The 12,841-nt window shown below is 35.2% G+C and overlaps 1 protein-coding gene across 1 annotated transcript in view; it reads left to right on the top strand.

Moving 5' to 3' along the window:
* Positions 1–12,841, top strand: part of LOC307119057 (myosin-IIIb) — a 63,896-nt gene that overhangs the window by 24,516 nt on the left and 26,539 nt on the right. The window contains exons 7-15 of the mRNA XM_079805079.1: positions 1,999–2,101; positions 2,300–2,425; positions 8,008–8,116; positions 8,199–8,315; positions 9,541–9,641; positions 9,989–10,075; positions 10,616–10,681; positions 12,006–12,119; positions 12,330–12,441. Coding sequence (XP_079661205.1) covers positions 1,999–2,101; positions 2,300–2,425; positions 8,008–8,116; positions 8,199–8,315; positions 9,541–9,641; positions 9,989–10,075; positions 10,616–10,681; positions 12,006–12,119; positions 12,330–12,441 — 935 coding nt within the window. The remainder of the gene's footprint in view (positions 1–1,998; positions 2,102–2,299; positions 2,426–8,007; positions 8,117–8,198; positions 8,316–9,540; positions 9,642–9,988; positions 10,076–10,615; positions 10,682–12,005; positions 12,120–12,329; positions 12,442–12,841) is intronic.

A 12,841-nucleotide genomic window follows, 5' to 3' on the forward strand; every position in this document is an offset into this window, starting at 1 on the left:
AAGTAAAAGACTATTTTATCAAGTGGCTAACAGCATAATCAGAAAGAGCTTTATTTGTAGTAACAGTAATACAGCATTTTTTATATCACCCAATATACTTTTAAAGTATTTGCATGCCATTTAGCAACACAAGTCATCCAGCTTTTATTAATATGATATTCTAATATCGATCTAGCTTACTGCAGTGTGCAACAAGTGTCTCATAACAGCCACCGAGCAAACGCTATACTTTATAACATACTCAACACACTCATTGTTCTGTGTTTTTAGTATGATGGTTTCTAAGTAAAACAGTGCTGCGTTACCTCACAATTTTAATTCATCAAATTAAGCGACCTGAGTAGTAATTTAGCACTTGTGGCTATTTCATTAGAATACAATTTTAATTATGTGAATATAAGTGATCAAATGCAACTGTAACGGGAACTGGCAAACGTTACAGTATTTTAAAAATGCTTACACACTAAAAGTGGTACTCAAGGCCCACTCGTGTACATAATCATCAGACCAAGTCTACAAACTGCATATGCGTATATGCTTTACACTTCGTTTGCATTTGTAAAACAAGCTTTTTGCAAAATGCTAAACACAGTTGTCTACATCAGACACATCACTCAAAACTAACAGCTCTTGTGTTTCATTTGAAAACACTGCCATTTAAATGCCACAATCATTTTCCAATTACCTACACCCACTGAAACTAATACATGTTCAACCCTTGCATTTGTTTTTGTAAATACTTATATACAGAGTATCTGTACAATTCTGCTGTAAAGCAGCACTAACAAATAGTGTCATTATTCAGACTTGACTTAGTTCAATTCAATAACTGTTAAGTTGATCAATTGTACATACACACTGTATATAAAGTGTATTTGTGCTGAACTGTTGTTTTACACATGTATGAGTGCTATGACAAACTCCTGTACACTCCACTGCACACTGAACCAGCAAAAGACACAAGAGTAGTGTTTTACATTTTTCACTTCTGTGTGTAGTGGGGCGTGTACGTTGGTAATTGTTTAATGTTTGAGTTACAATGCAAAACACAATTTTTTGAAGAGTTAAAATAGTTTTGAATGAAGTGAAATAAACATGATTTTCTCAGGCCACATGTAAAGTTAGATGAATTATTAAAAAGGTTATTAAAATGACAATAACAGCCCAGTTATTCCCCTCATACTGACATGGATGTTTACAGACAGCTGTCTTTAATTTCTTTAAGATGGACTTTTGTCTTTATTAATTTTTTGTGCTCTATTATTTGTTTACTGTGTTATTTCTGTTTCAACAGGCAGTAATAAATAACACTTTAAAATTTAAAGTGTTCATTTGATTTTATACATTGTTGTGAAATTAATGAATGCATAATAATCATGAAACCATGATTCCGCAGACTATAATCGTACCAATAAAATCTATAACCACTGCATCCCTATTTGTTATTTGTACTTGGTGTAAATAGCCTCTGCATTTTCGTCATGTCTGGTTCTCAATCCCTTGAGGGGAAAATAGGTCACTTTTTTTTCAGTGCGGCAACAAATTAGTAATTGAGATCTAAAAAACTAACAACCAAAAGCATCCTTTCACAGATTGAAACTCAAATAGCAAATTCTCCTTTTATGATACAGAAGTTGAGTAAAGTTTTCATGCATTTCATATTTTAGTTTTTGACAATTTACAAAAAAAAAAAAAACGTTTTCTGTAGATTTTTTTGGCAAATTGCATGGAAACCAATGGAGGTCAATTTCACCCCAACACAATCGCAGTTACTAAAGTTTGTACAGTCTTTACAAAACACATCTATGTGTTGAAACTTTGCATGCACATTCATAAAGTAAAAAACGCAATAAATAAATCTCAAAACGCATTATATAGTTGAACCTGTGTTTCAAGCAGTTTAAATATCCAATGTGGGTCAAATTGACCCACAACAATATTAATTCCTAAAAAAACTAGCAGTATGCTACTAGACTTACATATTTTTGTTCTTGTCAGTTATTTGAATGGCAGGTTTGGGCAGGAAGACGTAGTCCAGACCTGGCGTGTGAAATATGCTGAGGTGTGTAACGCCATGGACATGGTGGGATTTGAAGAGCAGGTAAGAACAAAACTCACTGTAGATGGGTAGTTATATAACTTTACATAATTTACAGATTAAATAAGATGCTTCATTGAATATTTGAACTTCCAAAAATATTTTTTGCACCACAGTACCATTGAAGAAAAATGGTGTGAAACTTAAGAGCATTCTCAATGTATTTACAATTCCTGTTTCACATTCACATCTCATTTGTAGGAAAAGGTGGACATGATGACTATCCTAGCTGGCATTCTGTCCCTGGGGAACATCACCTTTGAAACAACAGAGAACGACGTTCTGAAGGTGTTAGAGTCGTCACGCGGCTGGTTAAAGGCTACTGCAGTAAGTTTCCTGTCTGTACTTCTTGCAGATGTGACAGCTCTCAACCACTGTTAAATGCGTTATTGACAACAGTGCTGTTTTTAGTCAACAAGTGTGAAGAAAAACCGAAAGGAAGGTTAGAAACCTCAGCAGACCATGTGGCACAAATGCTTGTACTGACGCGTGAAATGGGCGAAAGAAATATAGTTGATCCATCTGGACTGTGGCAATGGTTTATATCATCTACTTAGGGCTGCATTTCCCAAAAGCAAATTAGCAAACTTTAAAATTGCGATTCCTAGGTCTGCATCAAATCCATGCATCAAGCCTGCATTTATTTGATCAAAAATACAAAAAAAAAATTAATATTGTGAAATATTATTTCAATTAAAATTATGGTTTTCTATTTTAATATACTTTTAAAATATAATTTATATATGTGATGGTAAAGCTGAATTTTCAGTCTTCAGTGTCACATGGTCCTTCAGAAATCATTCTAATATGCTGCTTAAAGCAGCACTAGGTAGGTTTTGCTCTCTGGGTCCCCCTACAGTTGGGAAACAGTATTGTCCTCTACTACTGTCGTAAACTCTGTCATCCTTCATCAGGGGATGCATCGCACGTGCATTTGTTGACATGACAACCATGACGCCGCATTCACACAGGGCGTCAGCGTCAATGCTTCTCGGCCCGTGTGAATGCGGCGTGATAGCCCTGAACACTGCAGGAGTTCACATGCAGGTGTTCTGCTTGCGTCGCGTGTGAAATGTCTTCATCCCAGGTACAGTGGCACATGGTTCAGCATGTCATATGAATATAATTTCATGGGTTTTATTTTTTTTCATACGCCAATTGATCGCGATGCTCACGTTTACAAGTCAGCGTCATTATAGTAGCCTAGTCTATTGGTTCCCGTTTTACAGAATCTATATGATACTTCAATTCAATGTTTGAGTGGTAGGTAATAACCATATATCGTCAATATTATAATATCAAGCTACCATAGGTTAATCTGCAAATTAGAAAAATTGATTTGCATTATAGCTTGAGACAAGACAAATAAACAAATATCACAGATATGTTAGGTATCCTAAAATATGATTTTGTACGTCTTATGTATTTACTTGCAAGAATGTAGCCCCTCCTCCTTCAGCTCAGGCCAACGAGCAAACGCTGGCCCAATGTTGATCCTCGTCCTGCCTTTAATCCCATCACTTTCTCGTTTCCTCTTTTTGCTTTCCTCCGACAAAACCTTTGCTTTCTTATTTTTCTGTGCTGCTTCGGCCATGACTATAACATTCGGCAAACAAACGATAGTTGGGCTCGCACGTCCGAATTTAAGGAAGTTGGGGTGGTGGTGGAAGTGACGTAAATGCCGTAAAGCAGTCGAATTTTGTAGTTCTTTTTGTTCTCGGGTTACTACCCGAAACCCGAAGTTTAAAAGTACGATAAAAAACGATACAGACCCCGTCAGGCTATCGCAGACGTGTCATTCAACCTATTGTAAGTCGATGTATCATCACAAGAGTCTTGAAAATATATTATAAAGGTTGAAAAGTTACCTAGTGCTGCTTTAAAGGATTAGTTCACTTTTAGATAAACTTTTGCTGATAATTTACTCACGCCCATGTCATCCAAGATGTCCATGTCTTTCTTTCTAAAGTCGAAAAGAAATTAAGCTTTTTGATGAAAACATTCCAGGATCGTTCTCCATATAATGGACTTTAATGGGCTCCAAACGGTTCAAGGTCCAAATGACAGTTTCAGTACAGCTTCAAAGGGCTTTAAGCCCTTTCCAATCTCCTGTAACAAATGTATATATTTTTGTCCAAATATCACAAAACAGTTGGCAGATATAGAACCGTGAGACTCAGACCTTTCCGACTATATGTGTTTTGTCAAGATTAGAAAAAGTTTTTATTATAAAGTTTTTAAAGAGCACCTATCATGGGATTTAAAATGTTCCAAATATTGTTTTAGAAGTCCCCAACAACAGTTTTGCATGCATGCAATGACAAAAAAGACTTTAGTTTTCTTATAATATGCATTTATTTTTACCTGTTTTGACAGCGATTCTCAAATGATTCCTTTAGTGATTCACTTTTCAAAACTCCGCCTTTACGTGACGCTAATCTGCTGTGATTGGTCCGATGACCCAGTCAGTTATGATTGGTATAGTCTGTGCAGATATTTTCGGAAACGGAACGCCCATCAAAGTCTTATAGTGACAGTAATTTGTTAATATGTGTCAGGAGTTATGAATATGAAAACCGCGTCGGTACTGTTTGATTGTAATATGAGCCTCAGCTGATCTCATTCATAAAAAAACTCCTCACGAAGACTCGCGACAAATCAACATCCCTCAGGGCTTTTAGTTCAAAAGTGTGCAGATGAGGAGACATATTGATAGATTCTCATATGTCTGTGTCAAATTTCTAAACAGAGGAGTATTTTTTATTCAATACTTCCTCAAAATGGGCAGAAATAGCCTAATCATGAGCGATTGAGTCTCGTATGTGTTGTTTTCAATTCATACTGGCAGCCGGAGGGCGCTCTGTGCACATGTAATCCATATATGGTACAGACAGACGAAGAAGATACCATGTGCCATAATAAAAGTCCATAATAAAAGCTTCCTGAGATCGCGAAACATACATTTGACGACTAATAATAAACACTCAATCGCGACGATGTATGGTTTGTCTTCAAGCCACTTAGTCTTCAAATGCTCATCCTTGGGCAGATGAAAAAGTTTGCTTTTGAGTCGCACTTCAGAACACAGCGTCTCGTGGCCATGATGTTTTCTAGTTTTCACTGCCGTCTTGGAGCGCAATAAGTGGGCGTATCGTATTCAAATAACTTGACAAGTTGACGTCAACTAGTCAGAGAAAAAGCTTCGGTCTTCTAACGATTCTTAAAAATGACTCCGAGTCGACTCTTACTTTTGAAAGAAAATAACTATATATACGGTGCACTGTCATATTTCAAGCTATCACAGGATGTTTTTGTTCACTTAGATCTATGTTACACACTACATGAAAGGTAAATTTCAAAATTCCATGATAGGTGCTCTTTAAAATAAATGTTGTAATATGAAACATGACGACGTCCACTAGGGGAGGAGCCACTAGAAGAATTTAGAGTACCGTTTCCTTGGTAACGCAAAATCCCGATTGAATCTTGAGTTCGTAAGCTTTCAAATGATATAAAGTTTGTCAACATTAGATCAGGATAAATATAGGATATAATTGTTTTAAACATGCAGTGGCAAATGGGCCCACCGGTGGGCCAGTGACAGTTAACAGGTTAATAACACCATTAATAAAACTGTTAATAAATGTCTGTGATGTGACTAACTCAGAACACATATTTAATTTCGACTTTACAGGGACTTTAAAGTATATTAAAATCAGAAACCATTATTTTAAATTGTAGTAATATTTCACAATATTACTGGTTTTCATGTGTTTTTGATAAAATAAATGCAGCTTTGATGAGCAAAAGAGACTTCTTTCAAAAAGGACTTCTTTTCAAATTAAATGTTTCCAAACTTTTGACTGGTACTAAAATATGTATATAATATAAAATATTTTTTTCCTCAAAAAATTTTGGGAAAATAAAGATAAGGTCACTGCGCTCTATTGACTCAGGGTGCGTATATCCATCAAAGCTGGAGCTTTTTTCCTCAAAAGTACAATAATCCACATTCATTTTTAAATGTTTTTAATTTTACATTATGCAACAGCACATGCATAACAAAGAAGAAACATTGCTATGGCATTGCTGTGACATCACTTAGGTGTTCTGAGTGATTTAAGCATGTTGTTGCTAGTGTGTTCTGGTTGGTTGTTTACAGGCAAAAAAAAACCTCTAGATTTTCTCACCTCTAGATGTGACTTTTTTTTTTTCAGCTGTTTTCTGGTCTGAGTGTCTGATCACATAGTAAAGTAACCGCACGCTCTCCTCAACAACATGCGTGATTTAAGAAATCATTTAAGGATGACGCACATGCTGAACTTTAATATTTAGTCCTATCGATGTGTTCACATCACTAACCCCGAACCATGAGCAACCGTAATAGTGACGCTTGAATTAAAAAAGCCGACACGTACACCAGGTTTTCTCAGGAGATGAATGTTAGCCCACTGAGTGTCGCCTCGACCACCCTACTGTTTAATCAGGTGAATTACGGCCTGTGTGCACACAAAGAAACTCTTTTAAGGGCAATCTGAAGGAGGTGTGGGTCTGCCTACATCTGGCTTTTTACGATAAGACACACACTGCGCAGAAAGGGCAAAAGTGGCTATGTTTAGACTCTTATTAGGTCGCCCTACATGTATGGGGCTGTTAATAGTAGCACGCTGCGTTTCCCGATTTCTATTTAACAAATCTACTGTGGCATACTTTAACTTATGGACCGGATTGGACAAATTAGATTTGATGTTCCTTTTGTTGTACCAATGTATATGCACCCACAATGGCCCCCAGCATCTAAATGCACAAATTAACGTGACCTTTCCTGTATGACATTTATGTCTTGGTCACATTTGACCAGTCATTGTTCTTTCAAAATGGCAGGGTCTTTTTGTGTTTTTTTGTTTTGTTTTGTTTTTTGTAGCACAATTCATTCTTTACGTTTGGACTGTTTTGCATTGCACAACGTGATTTGGCAGACAGCATTTGTTCAGCATTCTTTGTTGATCCTAAAAGAACATTCCTTTTAAAAGAATCACGACACTAACCTCAGGTGCATATTGCTGCACAATTTTGGGGGGAAAAAATCCAATTGCAATTTTTTGGTTCCCTGACAAAAATTGCGGTTTTAAATGCACATTAACGCGACCCAAACTGAGAGCAGATGCAGAGATGGAGTTTGTGAGGAGCAGCATTTACTGTGAACCGAGGCACTTATTTTTATGCACATTTTGGGATATGGCATCAAAAATGCTGGATGGAAATGGCAAGATGCATATAAATAAAAAAATTGCGTTAAAAAACGTATGCACTTAATTAAGTCTGATTATGTTTTTATCCAATAAGAAAATATGCGCCTTAACTATGATGGAAATGCATTTAACCAAATAAATCCCTCGACGTGGAACAAAAGATGAGCCTTGGCCGCCCATGACCCTGTCGCCGGTTCACCACTGTTCCTTCCTTGGAGCACTTTTGATAGATCTGACCACTGCAGACCGGGAACAGCCCACAAGAGCTGCAGTTCTGGAGATGCTCTGACCCAGTCGTCTAGCATCACAATTTGGCCCTTGTCAAACTCACTCAAATCCTTACGCTTGCCCATTTTTCCTGCTTCTAACGCATCAATTTTGACAACATGTTCACTTGCTGCCTAATATATCCCATCCACTAACAGGTGCCGTGATGAAGAGATAATCAGTGTTATTCACTTCACCTGTCATAATGTTATCAGTGTATTTATATAATTAAATCACGGCCTTTTTGATTTGATAATCGCACTACGCCATATTGCGATTCCAGTTTTATTTTGATTAATCAAGCAGCCCAAGGAGAAACGCATCCTTCTTGGCTTAAACATGTCAAAAACCATAATAAACAGCATTTTGTGTGTTTGTTTCTGTAACCAGGGTCAGTTTGGTGTTCAGGAAGAGGATTTACTGAAGAGTCTGACCTGCACCACGTCAATGACGCGAGGAGAATCCATCCGGCGACTCCACAACCAGCAGCAGGCTGAAGGTATGACATCATCAGTGTGACAGCACTAGTGTGTTTGACACTTTTCATATTGATCACAATCTGTTTTAAATGATCATTTCAGATGCCAGAGATTCCATCGCTAAAGTGGCCTACGGTCGCGTGTTCGGATGGATTGTCAGTAAAATCAACGAGCTGCTTGCTCCTAAAGTAGATTTTGACGTGGAGCTTAATGAAATAGGTAAATATACCAGTTCATGCTGTGACTGAGAAATTTGTGTTGTTGTTAACTAAAACTATTAAAAATCGTATTATAATTGTACTTGCCCCCGAATTTAGTGATTCAGGTAGTCAGGAATAGTGTTTTAGTTAAATCGATTGTTATTTTTATTTCTTAAGCATATGTTGTGATTTTATTTTATGATTATTTGAATTCATTTTCTATCGCCTTGCTAAAAAAACATAAAATGTAAATATAAAATGAAAAACTTTATTTGCTTCTGCACAACTGTTTTTTAAAATTCCGTTTTAGTAATTTCAGTACTAAAATAAAAAAACAAACTTAAAATCAGTTTAAAATTAGGCAGGGCGTGTACTATTCTGGTGCTGAAATTTACGCCACGCACTATCCAAATATATATTTATCCAAAATAAATAAAAAAATATATATAATAAACTTAAAAATATTCAAATTGTTTTCATTATTTAAAAAATAATTCTGATATAAAAATATTTTCTGTGAAAAACATCACCTTAAATTTAAAAGATCTTAAAATAAACTTAAGTTTTTCATCTAATATTTGTTTTATTTTATAAATCTAGAAAGCTTTATAAAGCTATTTTATAAAGCGAAATAAAAAAAAAAAAAATATATATATATATATATATATATATATATATATATATATATATATATATATATATATATATATATATATATATATATATATATATATATATATATATATATATATATATATATATATAATATATATAATTTTTTTTTTTTTTTTTTTTTTTTTTTAAATGGTGCATAAGCACATCAAATTAGCAAAACCTAAATAAAATTAAAATGTAAGTGTGGGAAAATATAAAAATAAAATTCAAATAATGTAATTATTACTAAAATAAGACTGACTTAAATGATTTTCAGTGGCTGATGCTATTATTCTAAACAATATTGATTATTGAAAATAATTAATGACAATGATTTTGCACAATTTATTCAAATATTTGAAAACACTATAACCCAAGTTTGATGCAGATATTACAGTTTTTCTGCATTCTCTGGCTGGATGTTAAATGCCATGTTTGTCAGATGAAGAATTGCATTTTTATTTTTTCAATATTTTCTTCATAACTGTTTTGAAAATTAATTTTACTTCATGGAAGTCTGATGGAAATCCAAAGCACAGTTTCTTATCTAAGATATGTGATATTGAGGTTTGCCCTTTCTATATTTACAGGAATCCTTGACATCTTTGGTTTCGAGAACTTCGCTGTGAACCGATTTGAGCAGATCTGCATAAATCTGGCTAATGAACAGCTCCAGTATTTCTTCAACCATGTATGTTCTTCACAGTGCTTTATTATGCGTTTGCTATTTATATAGGAAAACATTTCATGAAAGACAAAATATGACAAGTGTACATGCTGACGAACTCGAGTTTGATCTTGGGCTGTCTTTGTCATTAAAGTGGCAAAAAAAATACAAATAAGAAAACGTGGTAATTTAACTTTTCACTCGTGTATTCCACATAATGTCTGCCTGTAGTGTGGAAAACTCAAGGCAGCAGATGTTACGAACCATTTAAATGCCACATTCGATCATGGTCACTGCCGATTCTTTCAACAGGACTTGATTTGCCACTCCATGAATCCGATGATCACATTTTCCTTGTCATTTCCCTCTAGCACATTTTTCTGATGGAACAGAAAGAATATAAAGAGGAAGGCATCACATGGGAGACCATAACCTACAAGGACAACAAACCCATACTGGTACGGCTATGTTCACAACCTTCTCTGGGATTGTCCTGCACTCTCTCTCTCCAACTTTCCCCCCCCATTTTTCCTTCTCTCTGACTCCAAAAATACACCCGAGCTCTGCGTTTGGCAGACGGCCGTGCGGTAAATCCCAAACACAGGAAGTGCTGACAGAGCAGGACACGTAGCTTTGAGGATCTCTCTCAAATTTCTCTCATGCATTCTGACCCAAATCCTCCAGCATGCTGAGTGGGAAAGAGAAGGAAACTGTGGTCTTTGCATGAAGCTTGTTTTCACCTCGTTCTTCTCACGTGAGATTCCTGGGCCGATCTGCTCTGTAAATATGAACTTTGCCCTGTAATTATGGGAATCCAGCAGTCGCCTGTTTTGAAAGCTGCAGACTTATATGTAACATTCAGCCATTCAGCCTTCAACTCCAACCACTGTGTGTCCTGTAGTGCAACATTAAACTACAGTGCCGTCAGCTATAAAAGCCTGTTTAGCTAGTCAGCATGGAAAACTCATTCACTCATGCCAGGTTTATTCCTGTTTCAGGACCTGTTCCTCACGAAACCCATCGGGATTCTCTCTCTGCTGGATGAGCAAAGTGCCTTTCCTCAGGTATGTGTTGCCAGCTAAAACCTGAGACACAATGAGAAAACATGTTGCCAAATCCTCCATTGAGCCGCAAAAAAAATATTTTTATCCTATGCTTTTATCCCAAAGTGTCTGCTTTGAACATATTTATATACCTAAAAGTGTAGTAAGTTAAATCGGTTAATGTTTTTAAGTATTGCAATCTCTTTAAAAATGATAATTTATTTAATTGCTTTAGCAAAAGTAAAATAATTAGTGTTTATGCAATTTACAAAAACAAAAATGATTTTCTTTGGTAATCAACAGCTCACTGTACATGGAGCTCAGATTGTATTTCTTGTATCATATTTGACAGAAATATTTTAATGAAAAAAGGCCCCCTACATGCCTTCTGTCGTCTGATTGATAGTTTGATACTTTCTAGCAAGTAAAAGCCTTTTAATATAATGGTAAAAACATCCACCTTCAGTTTGTGGTTCATGTGTGTTTTTGCTGTAAAATCTTTAAACTTAAGAACAACTTTTATATTGTTAGTAATACTTCAAGATGAACGTATACTGGAATGAAGCAACTTCGGTTTAATTGATTTTCCATGCATCAGTTGTTTTAAAGAAAAAATCATGTTCAAATGTGAGTATCAAATATGATCATCAGGCTTTTGAGGAAGGTTTATTTTACATCTCTCAATCATCATTGTATTGCATTGCTTTATAAAACTACAGAGCTTTGGTCATTAAACTGATCATTTAAATATCATCTTACTAAGATTATTGGGAGATATAGAGTGATGACGGATATTTATATGCATTTTATGTATGTAGACTGCTATACGGTTATAAAGATGCCGTATCAGAATTTCATCTCACTTTCTGGCCATAGAAACATCAGCATCTGCCCTAAATTGCATATTTTTGCTCCGTTTTGGCCTCTGAATAAAATCGTATTTCACCATATTCACACTATATGACTATATGAGCCATAAAAGCCTGATCTAGCAAATATGATGTAAAACATAAAACACATATGGATACGTTTTATATTATTTAGTCTAAAAGTAAAAAAAAAAAATCTCACTTATATTTCATATGCTGGGCTTTACAGGATTAATAGCAAATGCAGTAAAAAATAAGCAACAAAGAGATGTCAGATCCAATAAGCCCCACCCATTTTATGCTAATTTTCATTCCATTCATTTAATATATTTGTACGGTGGAGACTTTTCACTCAGATGACCTTTGCTTTGTTCCGTTTTTGTTACGGTCATGTGACCGCATTTGTTGTGAGAGACTGGTGAATCTCAAGCATGGCAGTTATAAACACAATGTTTATAACATTTTTGCACCCACAGGCCACTGACCGAGATTTTGTTGACAAGTTAAACAGCAAATTTAAAGCGGCTCCCAACTTTGAGGTTGTGCGAAACCACACCCCTCTGTTCACTATTGTGCACTACGCTGGGAAGGTGAGTCTACAAACCACCGTCATCATCATTACCTAACAATTCACCTGATCAGTGACTTTATTTAGATGCCAGCAAAGAATGTAAGAACGTGCTGGTTAATAAATAAATGATTGTGTATTTTTCCCAGAGGAGATGCATTAATGTGAGGGTGTTTGTCTTCATAATGTGTGCATTACTCCTGCATGAAGTGTCTTTTTGTGGTCTGTTAAGGTGCAATACAATGCAAGCGGTTTCCTTGAGAAAAACCGAGACACAATACCAGCAAACATTCGTGAGCTCCTCATCAACAGCGTCACTCCTCTCCTCAGTGTTTTGTTCGCAGGTCTGCATTGACACAAATGATTGGATGTGTGTTTTATATATTTAAAAAAAATTGTGTGTGTGTGTGTGTGTGTGTTTATATGTATATAAAACACAAGTTAATAAATAAATTTAGAGGCATTTACATACATTTGATTAATTATTATATATGGTATATACTGTATTTATTCATGTATTGCCTGTGTAATAATAATTATTAAATATAATTATTGAAATATATAAATTATAATAATGTTTTTTTAATTTTTACTACATTTAATATAATTTAAATACATTTAAGTGTTTTTCCTATGCTTGTGTGTCATTACTGTTTTTATTTAGTTATAATGGCTATTATTATATATTTTAGATGTTCACTGATGATTAAATACTTAAACCGCAAATAACAAACAAAAGCAATT

This window comes from Gobio gobio (assembly GCF_949357685.1).
Source record: "Gobio gobio genome assembly, chromosome: 22".
NCBI classification, from domain to species: Eukaryota; Metazoa; Chordata; class Actinopteri; order Cypriniformes; family Gobionidae; genus Gobio; species Gobio gobio.